The 15,770-nt window shown below is 42.4% G+C and overlaps 2 protein-coding genes and 1 long non-coding RNA gene across 6 annotated transcripts; all 3 read left to right on the top strand.

Annotated features, from left to right (window-relative positions):
- Nucleotides 1-1,624: 1,624 nt before the first annotated feature.
- LOC108143701 (mucin-5AC) lies at nt 1,625-11,517 on the top strand. Of its 4 annotated transcripts, none has more exons than XM_017268230.2 (4): nt 1,626-2,112; nt 7,320-7,562; nt 8,055-9,941; nt 10,975-11,517. In XM_017268230.2, exons 1-4 carry the CDS (start codon nt 2,013-2,015, stop codon nt 11,355-11,357), a joined length of 2,613 nt encoding a protein of 870 aa, XP_017123719.1. In that variant the 5' UTR covers nt 1,626-2,012; the 3' UTR covers nt 11,358-11,517. The 4 variants fall into 4 exon arrangements, with proteins under 4 accessions (XP_017123718.1, XP_017123719.1, XP_017123720.1 ...); XM_017268232.2 differs by having other exon boundaries at nt 1,628-2,112; nt 9,798-9,941; XM_017268229.2 differs by having other exon boundaries at nt 1,625-2,112; nt 7,320-9,941.
- A 265-nt stretch (nt 11,518-11,782) lies between these two features.
- LOC108143665 lies at nt 11,783-13,571 on the top strand. The gene is made up of 4 exons (XM_017268176.2): nt 11,783-12,143; nt 12,201-12,282; nt 13,219-13,369; nt 13,421-13,571. Exons 1-3 carry the CDS (start codon nt 11,847-11,849, stop codon nt 13,287-13,289), a joined length of 450 nt encoding a protein of 149 aa, XP_017123665.1. The 5' UTR covers nt 11,783-11,846; the 3' UTR covers nt 13,290-13,369; nt 13,421-13,571.
- A 256-nt stretch (nt 13,572-13,827) lies between these two features.
- On the top strand, nt 13,828-15,283 carry LOC108143668. The gene is made up of 4 exons (XR_001774341.2): nt 13,828-14,126; nt 14,185-14,266; nt 15,009-15,096; nt 15,151-15,283. It is a non-coding gene; the product is annotated as an uncharacterized LOC108143668 (long non-coding RNA).
- The last annotated feature ends 487 nt before the right edge of the window (nt 15,284-15,770 follow it).

The following is a 15,770-nucleotide window of genomic DNA, read 5'->3' as shown; positions in this document are numbered from 1 at the left end:
TTAGGCCAAATGATAATTACGTACATTCCAGAGACATCCGAAGATATGGTCACGGCTGACTTTCGAATGCGATCATAAACGCATTTAAATGTGCAGACTATTGGGAGATGGTTATTCAAGGACGTGTTAGGAAATATCAGTGAAAAGAATTTCTGAAGACCGCTTATAAATTGTTGCCATATGATCACGAGGCAAGATGATCTAATCACCGATCGCGTTAACCGCCGGGCGGCTGAAATGCCAAAAGTTCATCGATCACTGACACCGCAGATCAACTCAACGCATCTTTATTGATCTGCCAAAAGTCTGATCGATCGGTTCTGACTCAGCCCAGTCAAAAACCCAATGCAATGAGGCAAACAGGCAAGGCTGAAATATGTTTATGTCAACGCCGTGATCTTTCGATCAACAAATATTTATGAATTTATTTGAGCCGGGAACAAGAACTCAAGAACTTGCTGGGGGAACAGGATCTTGCGAATATGTGACATATGAGACGCATAACTTATGCATTGTTAGCATAATACTTTCCGAAAATCAAGTCAAACTTGTCAAAATAAACAAACCGAACTGAGCACATTCGTTTTCAATATCAATTTGCATTTCGTGTGTGTTTAATTTATGCGAAAGTTGTGTCTATTTGAGAGACTCTTAAGCTATTGTCTTGTAAATCATCCGGAGAATAGCACTAATGTTAGGCGGCTGTTAGCTGAATGTTAATGTTAACCCATTATAAAATTAGGTGATTTATATGGAACAGTGAAAAAAATCAACAAAAATGCATTAATTGTGCTCTCTTAAAATAGTGGTAGAGTTTAAATTTAAAATTTTCTATGAGCTTATCAACAGTCACTATAGTGACTATAGTTTAGAAAAATAACACAATTTAAATTTGTTTTAATTTTTAAAAATCATTATTTTGATTTAAATATGTGCGGCTATATATGTATAGTAGTACCGCGTCGTCACTGCATGCATTGCCGTCCATAGTGATATTATATAATTTTGACGACAATAAATAATTTAGTTTATAATATTATTAGAGGTAATAAGACAGATCCAAGCTAAATAAAATCAAATTTTAAATTATAGTAAGAAGAGATGTACTGAAAATATATAAATATTAAAAAGGCATATGGATGTTATGCTTTATGTGGTTCATTTCTGTAAGTTACTTTTTCTTATTCATAATATTAAATAAATATTTTCTTGAGTCCCTTTTACATTTCTCTGCTTTTAATGAGAAGCCACGCATAACAAACTTAGAGACTGGTGGTTAGGGGGTTAAGCTCTTACGTTCAGGTTGCTCGGCTGACCTTGAACGTCATTGGCAATGCGTCAAACTGTGGCGACAAACCAGTATGCAAAAAAAATCTGATCACAAGCATCTGAGCAATTAAGGCAATAGTTTTGCACTGTTTTCCGGTGGATTGTAACAAATAGAAAATAAAAGTCGAAGAGATTGATTAAGCGGGGGTGTGAAACTTTCTTGCGATCGCAGTTCATAATTCCCCTAGCTTATTTTCTGGGTGGACTCTGGCGAAGTCGCAGTCGACGTCGACGGCGCTGCCGGCGTCGCTGCCGCAACCGAGTCGAGCTCCGAGCAGCGACTGTTGGCCAAGTTTATTGAAAGCGCAGAATCCGTGAGCTACGGACGTGTTTCGCTCGAGCGCATCGCGTATCTTCCAACTACGACCTCCGATCTCTCGCTCGCACCCGCCCGCCGTGCATAGCACCCTCTCGCTCGCGCCCCCCCAAAGTGATCGTGATATCGTGCCGCGGATTTTTCGATTGAGAAAAGGCGGTGAAAATATTACACATTATATATTGTCGGCTTCGATTGCGTCTGCGGTTTTGTCATCGCGATCATTGTTAGTCGGGCTCCTACGCGATAATTATTCCGGTTCGTCTTTGGGCAATGCCCGATTCTAAATTGTTAATTGCGTGACAAATTCAGAGAGGCCCGAAATCAACAATAATAATAAACACGAAACACCAGCTCACCCACGATAATGCAGATCGAACCGAAGCCACGATGCGGTGGCAGCATTAGCTTTACCGTTATGCTGCTGCTGCTGATCATCGGCGCCGACTTCGTCGCTGGAAGGCCTGGTATTACATTAAAGACAGATATACATAAAGACAAACTAACTAAGGAAATTGCGATTGCATTGACGATTGCGTTATCAATATCGCATTCAATTTGCACTGGCATGCGAATCCGATCAGTGGATCAATGGATCAGTGATCTTTCGCGCTTCCTTTGTCTTTACCTCTTTCTATTTGCGGCTTACGTTTTGAATGTTATGTGTGCTTATTGCGTATTTTCTGAAGGAAGCTTCAAGTTTATGGGTGATATAAGAAATAATAAATTTATTAAATGTCCGGCATAAATAATATGCCAGTCGAACCTGTTTTAGAGGCGTTACCATTTGAAAACGTTCTTCAACTTAAAGATCAACGGTTCTGTTAGCACCCACAGCTTAAGGCTTCCTTTTAATTTGTTCTATATCTGTAACTAATTTTACGATTTTACCACAACCCTACTAAGTTATACTCTGAGCCCAAGTCCCCCTCCCCTCTCCTCCCCACTGTCTGTCAATATCTGTTAGAAGTTCCGATTCTTCACTCAAAACAACAACCACTTTAAAGCATTCAACAAACGCACCTCATTTGCATTATTTCCAAAACTCACCTGCACACAAGTTCGTTCTCAGCCCGCAGTGAACTTCGATCGTGATCGTGATCATGACCCACATCGGCTGGGAGACAAGTGTTATCCCCCAGCTAACGACTAATGACAGTTGCAGCCACAGACGGCGAAATCAGTGGGTCTGAAACTCAATGAAATTAAGTGCAGAAAGCTTAGAAAGGCGTAGCAGGAAAGGCTTAGGTATAAGGTATTTAAAGGTAAATTGCCTCAATCAAGATCAGTTAGATACATCCCTTTTTATAACAAGAAAAAGGCGTTTCTTTTCCAATATATAACCTTTATTTATTGGCCGTTTTTAATTTATAAGTTAACTGTTGTCAGTGGAGCATCTTTATTACCATAGTTTTTTTGGAGTGCAGTCTGCTAAATTGTCCCGAAGGCTTATGCCTGCAATTAGCCTTCGCCGCTGAAGAGCCTTTGAATGCAGGCAGCCATAAGCTGTTTTTGTTTGACAAACAAACTGAAGAACTGGGCGCCGATCGTTAAGCTTTTTTTTTTTTTGGGTTGAAAGCGAAATCAGGTAGCCGCTGCAAAAACAAACAGCGCGGTTCCCAAAGGCAAAGCCGTAAGAAAAACGAAATTCGAGAAGAGCCGATGTGAAGAGACCCCAACGAAATCCAAGACCCAAAACCGAACCACAGAGCCCCAGCAAGTGGGCAAGTTACGTAAGCCGCGGATAACGTGACTGGCAAGGCTTCGGCAAAGTCGTCGTCGATCTGTCTTCCTCTTGGCGTTCGGGGGTTAAAGGAGGGGTTAAACGATCCCTAGGGGGGTTCCATGTAGTCTATAAATTTAGCGACGCTTTTGTCAAGACGCTCTGTTAACTAAGTTGTTTACACCAACTAGAGACTAATGATGTGGCGGAGTTTTTGGGTCATGGGGCCGCAAACAAGAAGCCACGAAATTCGAGAATGAAAACACGAGAAAATTGTGCAGCATCTCGTGGACTTGGGCAAAACCCATTGACCAACTAGTCGGGTTAATTGGCCAATAACAATTAAGGCAAATTCATGAGCTCAGGGCTTGCTTAAAGCACCAATGATGGAAATATCATTGGGGCTTAATGGATCTGCAACTTTATTGGCATGAAATAGTTATATTTCACATATTCGGCAATCAATGAACCCATCGTAATGAATGGACCCGTACACGTACGTGATAATTAGCGAATTCGCACGGATCTGAAATAGGGAATCGTGCCTCACTTTCGCGTGGCTTGATTTATGATTCAGCCGCAGATTATCGTAATTAAAACACAATGGGATATCAACCAGTTATGGATATAGATGAAGATATGTAGACACATGAGCAGCGGCAATTCGATTTCGACATTCAGGCACTGATTTGCCAATCTATTGCGAACTCCTCAAAGGCGACCGACAAAAGCCAGTCGATTAGAACCAATTCTGGGGCCCATTCTAAGCCATAAATATTTATGCAATTATGGGAGAGTTCGGTTTCAGTTTCAGTTTTAGTCTTAATCTTTCCCCTTGACATTTCTCAGACAATCAAAATGAAATCGCATTTTTGTTTGGCGATTTCAAGTGCAATAAACACGCTTTGTTTCATTTTGGTTCACAGTAAAAAGTATAATTTACAAGTTGCGACTTTGAAAATGCGATTTGGCACGGCTTTTGACACATTTCGTTAGGCGCTTGTGTGTGGGCAGACAGCCCAATAAGTCGATAACTCCAAGGCCTGCGAGATATAGATATAAACGAAGATTAATAAAAATCCATTACAATTTTTTGCTGATTCCGACGAAGGTTGGCCAGGCACAAAAACATGTCAAAGTAAAGAAGATGATAAACAAACTGTAAAATTGGCAAGTGCAAAATGTTTTCTGCTGAAATTCCCATTGTCTTAAGGTGGGTGCAGATGTCGTGAAGCCGTCAATCAATTAAAAATTAAATTCATTAAACATAAGCGGCGGGGGATCCATCGATGGAGATGGAGATGGAGATGTCGATGAAGTTGATGATGAAGATGGCGCTGCAGACAAGCTAAATTAATTGGCCTGAACTTGAGCAGCAGCGGAGCCGGAAGTGGGGGGAATTTCAGTTATTACGGCGATATCCGAAAACACTTTTGTCCACCAGCCGTGACGCAAATCATCTTCACCATCTCTTGAGCATTCATAATAAAAATGAGCGGCTGGGCTGCAGTCGAAAGTTCAAGTTGAGGGCTTCCTGATCGGCGGCCAAGCCCGTCCCAAAATGCAAATTAATCTCTATTGCCTATGGTCAGAGAATGTGTTAGATGCTTAGCATCCGGAACTGACTGGGCAACTGAAGCAACGCCCATCGCGATCTGGCTAAGTCACATACGAGTTGAGTTTGTCGCAGAGCAGAAACCGCATTTCCAGAATTCCCCAGCGCCAGCCCAATTAAAATATTCCGCATCTACAGTATAGGCAAACAATTTATTCAGTTATTCCGCTGTAAACAGGAATCGAGACGCAGATCAAAAATCAGAAGCTGGCTGAGAATCTCTCAGATATCCAAGTAAATTATTATTAATTATTCGCACTCGGCACGAGCGCGACACAATGCCCGCAGTGAAAATAACAAAATCGTTGTCGGTGCAATCATTAGCCATTAATTCGCTTGTTGTTGCTGTCAAAGCCAGCTGCTGCTGGCCTGTCACATGGACTCCCTGATTCCCAGACTCCCAGTGGCAGAACAATGAGTGTCTCATTTGATAAAAACCCATCCACTAATTGCAAAGTGCGTTTCACGAGTGTAAGACCAGCATTTACTTTGCTCAGGGATCCATCAATAGTGTTAAAATAAATTATTTATTCAAAAACCCAAGCAAGTGATCAGTTAATTGGATAAAAAAAATACAGAGAGACATCAATTTATAGTCGCAGATAAACTTCCGCTATCAATATGTTTTAGTTAAGTGTATTAATCAACTTAGTTAAACAATAAAATAGTTTAACACTTTTTTCCCACAGCTATTTTTTATATTTTTGATTTTTAATGAGCATTTGTGAAGTTTGTCAAGCTATGACGATATGAAACGCACTGTACGCCCTAAAGCCCTTTTGCTCGATTCCAATGGCCAGCCGAAACGAAAGACTTAGGCAACGAACTTGATGGTTGCACACCTGTCACACCCACACCAACACACGTGCACATGCACATACACATTGACTAACCTGCCTGGGTAGCTTTTAAAATTGAATTTTATCTGGTGGCAGACCTTTGTGTAACTAACAGTAACCACCGCACAGCAGCCACACATCACAACAACCGCAGCAGCATAAGCATCAGCATCAGCCGCAGCAAACGTATGGCCCATCTCAGTCAATGTCAATCAATCAGCCGCCGCGGCAGCCAAATTGCCCAAGAGCCGCCCACAGCTGCCTCATCTGTCACCCAACCACCATCGCCAGCATAGCCACCGAACAAACTCCTCACCCACCATACAACTCAGGCACCCAGTGGGGAATTTCAGTTGGGTTTTTTTTAGTTCACTCGAAACAGCCCTTTTGCTTAAATATTACGAATGTTTCTATGAACTACTTTTTCAAGGATAGAAAGCTTTATTCGTTAGTTAATGGCAATCATGAAATTGGATCATTTAGGAGCGCAATTTTGTTATACAGCAAATGTAAATTTTATCTATTTTCCAAATTACTTAAAACCAGGTACCGAAAATAATCATTATTTTTGTTTTTCCGAACTTAAAAATCATCCATTTCCAATAGCCCCATAATCAATTAAATAATGCCGTTTGGTTGCTATTTTTAATATCTTCCCGAATCTGCAATGATCATTTTGTTTAGGTTTTGCTCAGAATAATTATTATTCTTGAGTTTATGTATACTTTTCAAAAAGTTATCATTATTTGTAAGCGGATTATTTTGTGATCGATATTATTTCGCTTAGCCGTTCTAATCGGAATTGTGACAAGATTAAAATGTTTACTTCTTGTTAAAGAATCTATTAAAAATTTAAAATATCAAGTTAAACTTTTAGATAGCTTGGCAGATGGTTTTGATTTGATCAATAACTTTTGTGCGCTTTAACTAAGATTGTGATTTTCCTTTTTGTGACTTAATCTATTTTCGTTAGTACAGGGATTTATCTTAGAGGTAAAAAGTGCTTTAAAAGCCATAATTTATTAAACAACCTGTTCAAAACTTAAAATTTCAAGTTAAACTTATAGTTAATACATTACGAATATGTCAAGTTAGCTAAGCAAATTGAAGTGATTATTAACTTTTGTGAGCTCTAACCTATTGTGGTTTTCCTTTTTCGGATTAAATGTTTTCTCGTTAGTACTGGTAGTACAAAAAAAAAAAAATTACGCACTTTTTTTAGATGTAAAAAGTGTTTTTTTTTTCAAAATGAAAGGTTAGTTCTTAGCTCGACTTGAGCAGGATTTAGTTTGAAGGGTGCTACATTAGGTTCTGACTGTTTCACTCTGTCATTCACCCACTTCCACTTGCTACTTCCACTTGCTACTTCCACTTGCTACTTCCACCTCCACTTCCACTTGAACACTTCCACTTGCCACGCTTTTGCAAATGCTCCAATGAAGCAGCCGCAGCCACAGCCACAACGAGACCCACCACATTCTGCTCCCCCTCCAACAGATGTGCGCGAGTCGCCCTTCGCCCGCGAGCTGCAACCGCCGCTGCTGCAGCCGGACGTGCCCTTCAGCGGGCCGAAGGCCATCGACAGCTATGGCAACCCCATCGACGCCCTGCGACCCATTGACACGCCCGACGGGCGCAAGGTGGTCAGCGCCCAGGGCGTCCAGTTCGAGATACCTACGTACGCCTCGGGGATCACGGAGATCCGGCGACCGGCCGATGATCTCCTGCCGCCGCACATTGGTGAGTTGACATCCACACGAGCAGCGGCTGCCGGCGGTGCCTCCAGAACCAGGACGCAAACGGGAACGGCAACCAGGACGAAAACCGAAACAGAAACGAAAACAGAAATAGAAACAGAAACAGAAACCAATGCCTCGACTGCACCGCACACAAACAGTAGTAGTAGTAGTATAACTAGTACAAATAGCACTAGCACCCGCACCGCACTAGCCGCACCCATTAGCACCACTAACAAGCTGGCCAAGCGCGATTCGCTGGGCGGCCAGTTTCCCATTGCACCACCCAGTAACCGCCACGCCCCGCCCCCCTTCTCCTTGATCAAGCTAAATCCCTTCGCCGGTGAGGACTCACCCATCACCCAGATCGGCTCCCAATCAGGTCTTTGTCCCAATCCCAGTCCCAGTCCCACTTCCAGTGCCCCGCCCACTTTGCCCGTAGCCAAGGCGAATTGCCCGAAATACTCAACTCCGAATCCGAATCCTCTCCAACCAGATGCCATCGCTGTGGGCCTGGAACCCAGCAGTCCGAACTCATTCACTGGCACATCATCAGCATCCGCACCAGCACCAGCACCACTTCCAGCCACATCACTAACACCGCCCCGCCATGATTCATCACCCGACACCACGACGACCGCCGCCGAAGTGGAGGTGGAGCAGGCGCACCTGGTGCCGCTTCAGCAGGCGGCCAAGGAGGATGACGGATCCCTGCCTGAGTATATCCGCGAGTTGCAGCGCCAGGACCCCGACATTGGAGGTCCAGTGCCCTGGAAGCCGGCTGCCAATGCGGCGCCACTCAGTGTGATCGCCTGGGACCTGTTGCCGCCGCACGAGACGCAGGATGTCCAGCGGCAGGAGGACAACCAGGATGAGCAGGCGCAGGAGCCCACGATCATCACGGAGGCGCAACAGCAGCCGGCCAAGAAGGTGCAGGGCATCGTGGACCCCATTAGCCACAACATACGCCTCAGCCTGAGCAGCGGCAGTGCCCTGAGTCCAGTGGATGGGCCGGCGGAGCATGGCACCAATGCGCATGTGGGCAGCACCACGCCCGCCAATCCGGGTCGCTTTCCGAACCGCCAGCGTGGCACGGCCCACTACAGCACCACCAGGAGCAGTTCCACCACAGTAAGGCCGCGCAGCAGCACCACTCACGCACCAACCACAACCACCAGCACAACGAAGGCAACCACAACTAGCAGCACAACCACCAGGAGAAGCACAACGACCAGCACCACCACCACAGCGAAACCAGAGACGCGCACCACTGCCAGTCCGGTAGCCAGCACCACCGAGGACCCAGCCACCTTCTATCGCCTGATCAACGGGGAGGCCTACGCCTACACCCTGCCCACGTGGCTGCAGGAGGTCACCGATCCGGACCTGGACGTGGCCGTCACATTCGAGGTGCCCGCCGACAACGATCAGTACAACCACACGCTGGCCAACGATCTGGAGCCGCCATTCGAGCCGTTCGTCGACTTGGGCAACATTCAGCTGACGCCACCGCCCACCAGCAGGCCCACAACGACAACCAGCACAACCAGGGCAGCGCCCACAACGACCACCGCCAGAACAACCACCAGCACAACCACAACCACAACCACAACAACCACGCCACGAACAACGACAAGCACAACCACAACTACAACAACGCGACGTCCGAGCACGCAGCGACCGACCAAAGCACCCACACCAATACCACCCACGCACAGCACTCAAGCGCACCACCACCCAGAGCCACCGCCAGTGAAACTGACCACAACCACCACTCACCATGCAGATACTCCGCCGGAGGACTCCAGTAGCAGCAGCGGCAGCAACACCACTCCCAGCCCGTTGGACGCAGGCAATCCCTTCGATTCGGCCACCATTCCCGCCTGGCTGCGCGACTTCGACTATCCGGATGTGGGTCCCGGCGTGCCCTTTGACCCGGACAACTTTGGGCCAGCCGCCAGCAGTACCCGTTCCCCCACCACCCAGCCACGCCTCCCCACCGTCCCGCCCGTCCCCTCCGCTTTTCCATCCAAAGTCACGCTTCCGCTTCCAGCCAGCAGCAGCAGCAGCAGCAGCAGCGAGGAGCCACCGCTAGTGCTCATACCGCCCGCTGACCGCACGGACTCCGTCTCCAGTTCCGGTTCCGGTTCCGCCTTCGGTTTCGCCCCCGCCGCCGTCTCCAGTGCCGGACAACTGACCCCTCCCCTTCCCACTACCAACTCTGTCACGCCTTTTGCAGCCCGCTTCGAGCCAGCAGCGAATAATCCTAACCAGGCAGCCAGCCCCTCCAGCGGCGAACCCTTCCCGCCCAGCAAGGTCGAGTACACCAAGAGCGACGACGGCAAGGTCATCAGCACGCCGGTGGCCAGCGTCCAGCGTAAAAGTGAGTACAGATGATCCCGTTTCCGCCCTCAAGTTGTATTTATACCCGTTGTTTGTAGAGTAAAAGTTGTTGAAAAGCTCGTAACTGGTAATAGGTAGGTGATCAGGATTAATAGCTGAGTCCGTCTGAAAGTCCGATCGTATGTACGTCGATATCTTGATAGAGTGGATCAATACAAATCGCAGAACTCTGTAACGCCTTTTTGTTTATTAGGTTAATATCAATCAACACACTTTAAATGTTTTAAATCGAACCTGTGTTTAAGAAGTTATTAGGAAAGTTTCAATTATGACGTCACTCTAAAATGAAAACACGCAGTTCACTTGAGAGAGCAAAGTAGTAACGCGGCCACATCTCGATCGGCAGCGATTTTCTAAGAATCAACAGGACCATATGTTTTGATTGACCTTAGTCCATATTTTTGCCAAACAGTTGTAGTGGGTATAAATTTTTATACCCGTTACTCGTAGAGTATACCCAACATTTTCAAAATCGAGCTAATATTTTAGATGTTATGGGTCGTATGAAGTTCTCTGTCGCCCCTCTGCCGCTGCTTAGCCACTGATCGGCCGCTGTTCTGTCGCTGCTAACAGACAAAGAGAGAGAGAGAGAGAGAATTACAGAACTCTTAGTGGGGGGTGGGGGTGCTGCACTCTCTTAGCTTCTAGTGTTGGCTATGCAGTTCGACAGATGGCGCCACCTAAACTTCGATTGTTTTGTAGGGAAAATATTTAGGTTGAAGTTTGTTGGCTGAGTTAAGGGAATCTAGTTGAGATTTCAGTTTCCTCCTGCACGTATAAGTCCGATTTATGTCCAATCTAATTCAAGATCTTAATTTTAGTCGGGAAACTCGACTTTAGCGTTCTTTCTTGTTGATTATCTGTCCGTCCAAAAACATGAATCTCCTGACTCAATTTAATTAAAGATTGAAATTAAGTAATTTTGTCCAGTCAAATTTATATACATATTAAGATCAAATAACAATGTATTGAGTCTTACTACTATATACGTTCTTTTTTTTCCCTTTTCTCAGCGGAGACTGCGGCACCAGTTAGCAACACTGGGAAGTATACGGGCGGATTTGGCGCCCCGGCGGGCCTACTGCGTCCACAGTCGACCAACCCCCACTCCGACATCTACGTGGCCGGCGATCAGCACGAGTTCAGCACCATTGTGAAGGCGAACAAGGCGCGGCCCACTGTTAATCCGGGTCGCTACAACGGTGGCTTCGGCGCCCCCACGGGTGTGCTTTCGCCACAGAGCCAGCCGGAGCCGCGACCCTTCCAGCCGGTCCGCCAGCAGACGGAGCACAGGGATCGTCCGGCAGGTGGCAACCGGCGAACGGAGAGTCGCTTTGGCGGACCGCCCGGTGTCCTCGTGCCCTTCGACAACGTGCAGCGGACTGGGGGGCAGTAGCGGAGTCCAGGAGTCCAGGAGTCGAAAGTCGGAAGTCCGCGAATACTTTAAATTATTTATAGCCCATGTACATGTACCTATGCTAGAGCTAAATGAGTTGTGGACTCGTCACAAGGGTCATCACAATATTTGCGAAATTAAAAGTCTCAGAACTATCAAACCGAATGCTTTCTTTTTTCCAAAACCAGTATACCTTACAGCTTATGACTTCATGAATATATTCCAGTCAGTTGAAGTCTGTTTGCCCCACTGTGTACACTGTACATTAGGTTGGTTATTTTTTGTATGAAAAAATCGTTGGTGCATTTAAGACTTGCAAAAAAGAAAAAGTAGAAAAAAATGCGATTTATGGTCGGCGTGTTGACTGTAAAGTTTATCACTCATACGTACTGTTGCCTTTGATCAAATATTTTATTTTCATATAGTTGACGTAGACTTGGTGCTATTTGTCTACGAAGGGAGACAAATTATTTGAAAATCGATTTGAAAATGTGCCAGTCCTGCGAAGACTTTTCACCACAGTGCTGCGCCACATTTTATCCCATATGGTGCATCGTTCTTGGAGCCTTTTTCACTGCGAGCGCAATTTATTTGGTAGTTGACTATACAAATAAAATCGACAACCCCTATATTTTTTCAAGGGCTGATTGGGACGGTGACGACTGGGATACCATTGAAAAAATACGCGACAAATATAGAACTTATAGAATTATTTCTATTATTAAGGTCATAATTGACTTCACTTATGTGGTCGCTGGGATTTTGTTGTTGCTTGGTGATAAAATGGTAAGTTAAAATTTATTCTATTTTAACCAACATTGATTTAACTTTGTTTTTTAACAGAATAAAAAAAGGTTGTTCAAATTTGGAAAAGTCCTCAGCTATTTCTTTCCTATTTGTTCTGTAATGACCGTTTTTACTATAAGTAAGTATTCTTTGGGTCTTAGCAGGAAGACATTGTTCATTCTGCATCCTATATTTGGCTGGGCTTACATGTCGATATCCAATTCGCTTTTTAAATTTTAAAGTACATTTTTTTTGAATTTTTTTTTTTTATATTTTTATTGTTTCCATGGGAGGATTATGTTATAGTCGTCCGATTTTGATGAAATTTAAAACGTAATTCTGAAATATTTAACCATTACTATATGTCGATGCTATAATTTTTTTTCATTAATATTTCTGATTTTCCGATTCGACTCGTTTCGACTTATATACTACCTGCAATAGAAACACAACTTTTGGGAAAGTTTCATGCAGATAGCTTTAGCTTTAACTCTGAGGGACTAGTTTGCGTAGAAACGGACGGACGGACAGACAGACATGGCTAGATTGACTCTCCTAGTGATGCTGATCAAGAATATATATACTTTATAGGGTTCCTTCACGGTGTTGCATACATCTGACTGAAATTATAATACTCTATGCAATGATAGAAAAATTTAACCACGCACTGCGTTTTATGTACTTACACAAGTCATTTTAGGCGTAGAGGCTAAAAACATGCATCCTCCAGTCGCTAACGAGTTTGACACGCTGAAGGCTCGCTTGCTCGATAACCCGTACATTATTTCTTTCTGAAATGGCACAGAATATTCGTCTGATTCTAACCATCTGGGAGGATAACGACCTGGTAAAATTGGCCAAAGCTGACTCTACCAACACGTTCTGAGAACAAGAAAAACCAATCAATTGATACCGTCATCTGTCCACTTATTTAAATTGTTTATTTATACTATATATACTTTACAAGTATTTGTTTTCACATAATTATAATATAACTACGAGTATAATGAGTGCACATGAAATCACTACCAGTTGCATTTTGTTTTCATACATTTTTTTCTGTATTTGCATTTAGTTGTCCACATTTGCGCCGTAATAAAACTGTGCCGGTATATAGAGCAACGCTGGGGGATAGCTAACAATTAATCGCATCCGATTTCCATTTCGATGTCACGAGATCGACCTAAACTACGGATTAATAATCCGATTCATCTTTGCTTGTTAAGGTAAGTGATATCTGTCATATTAGAAATGTTTTAATGTTTTTGCCTAAACAGGAAATTTTGTCGGACTAAATCAGGCGGAACGCACGTTTATATGGAAAGCAGATAATGTAAATTAAATTGTGTACATTTTTCGAGTTGTAAAAAATTCAGGCCGGCAGAACTCAAAAGAAAAAATAAAAGAAATTTTTGTGACGAAAATTAATTAATCACACTTTTAAATGGTTCGCATTTGGCCCACTTCAGTCAGGCATTTGAAATTTGGTCTATCGCAGCGTGCCGATTTGGAATTTTTTAATTGTTTTAATCTTTTTTTTCGACGAAATTCAAACTATTCTAATAAAATGTACATGTACCTACGCTAGAGCTAATTGAAAACAAAGTCTCAGATGTATCAAATATTTTCCATTTTTTTCAATCTAGTTCACTTAGCAAAAAAACTCATGACTCCATGAACATTTTCCAGCCAGTTCAAGTCCGTTTTCCACACTGTGTACACTGTACATATAAAGCTACGAAAGGAGACAAATTATTTAAAATCGGTTTCACAATGTGCCAGTCCTGCGAAAACTATTCACCAGAGTGCTGCGCCAAATTCTATCCTATATGGTGCATCGTACTTGGGTCTTTAAGCATTGTGGTGGGAATTATAATGCTGCTAGGGAACCCTGGCGGATATTTTCTATTTGCTGTTTGGCAACTTCTTATAGGCTTAAGTTATATAGCCGCGGGGCTTTTAATGTTGATTGGGGAAAAAAAGGTGAGTAAGGATCAGTTAAATTGTAACCGACATTATTTCCGTTTATATTCGTAAACAGAACATAAGAACGTTGTTCAAGTGTGGAAAAATTCTCAGCTATGTTTATGCTATTTGTACTTTCAGCACCATTTTCACAATAGGTAAGTATTTATCTTTCGGTCTGAAGCTGGAAAAAGTGATCAAAACTTTTAATGACATTTTTTATTAAAAAAAAAAAAACATTGATTTTTGACAACCAAAATAACATTGTGCAATAGCCTAAAAAATACATTGGTGCCTCTATATAAGCCTAATAAATCTCGGTGTGCTGAACACGACCTCATTCTTAGAATATCGCCATCACCCTCAGTTTTTGAGAAAAGTGATCTTAAAACCCCAAAAATAACGATTTTAGGGGTTCTTTGACTCTAAATAACAACCAAACTGAAAGTTAGTGCATAAAACTAAGATATTTACGCTTCAGTGAAACTATACCCTAAAAGTAGACATACAATTTTTGTGAAATGCCTAAAACATTATTGTAAAAATGTGCATATTGTATTAAAAATATCATAGGTTTAGGGACTAAAATTTAGTTCGGCCCTTACTTAAAATCCTTTTTTGGGTTTTTAAGATAAATTTTCTCGAAAAATAAAATTCCAAAAATAAGGTCGTGTTCAGCACACCGTGATATATTAGGCTTATACAGTCGCACTAATGTATTTTTTAATCGATTTTTTCATCAAATTTTGCATAGTGTAATCAATCAATGCTGCCATATATGAATGTTTTTTCGGCTTTAGTTGTTACACGAATTGCTGTTGCTCATCTTGATTTTAAAAAAGCAGAAGATATCTTTAGTGCCAACTTTTTTGAAAAGTGTATTTTTATGCTATTTTTTAGTTGTCCACATCTGCGCCGTAATGAAACTGTGCAAGTATATAGAGCAACGCTGGGGATAGCTAACAATTAGCCGTTTCTGCTGGTTGAGGTAAGTAATATTTGTCATATTTAAAATGTGCTAATATTTTGCTTCCCTGGACAGGACATTTGAAACGCTCTTATATATAGTGCCTTTGGAAAGCAGCTAATTTAAATTATAATGTGTTCAATTTCCGACTTTAAAAACATATACGCCGGCGGAATCCGAAATTAGTAAAATTAAATGGAAACGTGAATTTGTTAGTGAAATTTCTTGGGTATGAAAGTTATTTTGATAAATTTCCATTTAAACGTGACTATAGCATTTAAATCAAAATATATATTTTTTCTAAATCAACCAACTATCTCAATTGGCTTATTTATAACTAACGATATAATTTTAGTTAGGATAACAAAAACTTGAATTATGAAGCATGAATTCCTTGTTGAATGGGGTACGAAGAAAAAAATTAAATCTATAATAGTTTTATTAAATAATTTAAAAAAAACCGCGAAATCTTTAGACGATGTAATCTAAAAATCAAAATTCTTTGTTAGTTGTCAGATTTAATTTCTATGAAAAGCAATTCTTATTTGAGTTGAAAAAGGGAACAATATATGGAAAGAAAGTTCAGTTGAAACGTTTTGTTCATTTACTGATTGGGACACTTTTAACCAAAAAATAATATAATAATTTTCTAATGTTAACGAAAGTCAGAATCAGAAATTTGATTTATTTAAGAA

Source organism: Drosophila elegans, unplaced genomic scaffold (assembly GCF_018152505.1).
Source record: "Drosophila elegans isolate 14027-0461.03 unplaced genomic scaffold, ASM1815250v1 contig_758, whole genome shotgun sequence".
NCBI classification, from domain to species: domain Eukaryota; kingdom Metazoa; phylum Arthropoda; class Insecta; order Diptera; family Drosophilidae; genus Drosophila; species Drosophila elegans.
This window is presented reverse-complemented; position numbering and strand designations above follow the sequence as displayed.

Bases quoted from the DNA above. Each gene is read 5' to 3' on its own strand.
- LOC108143665 (XM_017268176.2), top strand. From the start codon at position 11,847: ATGTGCCAGTCCTGCGAAGACTTTTCACCACAGTGCTGCGCCACATTT. The intron at 12,144-12,200 runs GTAAGTTAAAAT...GTTTTTTAACAG, and splicing joins TGTTGCTTGGTGATAAAATG to AATAAAAAAAGGTTGTTCAA. The intron at 12,283-13,218 runs GTAAGTATTCTT...ATTTGCATTTAG, and splicing joins AATGACCGTTTTTACTATAA to TTGTCCACATTTGCGCCGTA.
- LOC108143701 (XM_017268229.2), top strand. From the start codon at position 2,013: ATGCAGATCGAACCGAAGCCACGATGCGGTGGCAGCATTAGCTTTACC. The intron at 2,113-7,319 runs GTATTACATTAA...CCCCTCCAACAG, and splicing joins CTTCGTCGCTGGAAGGCCTG to ATGTGCGCGAGTCGCCCTTC. The intron at 9,942-10,974 runs GTGAGTACAGAT...CCCTTTTCTCAG, and splicing joins GGCCAGCGTCCAGCGTAAAA to CGGAGACTGCGGCACCAGTT.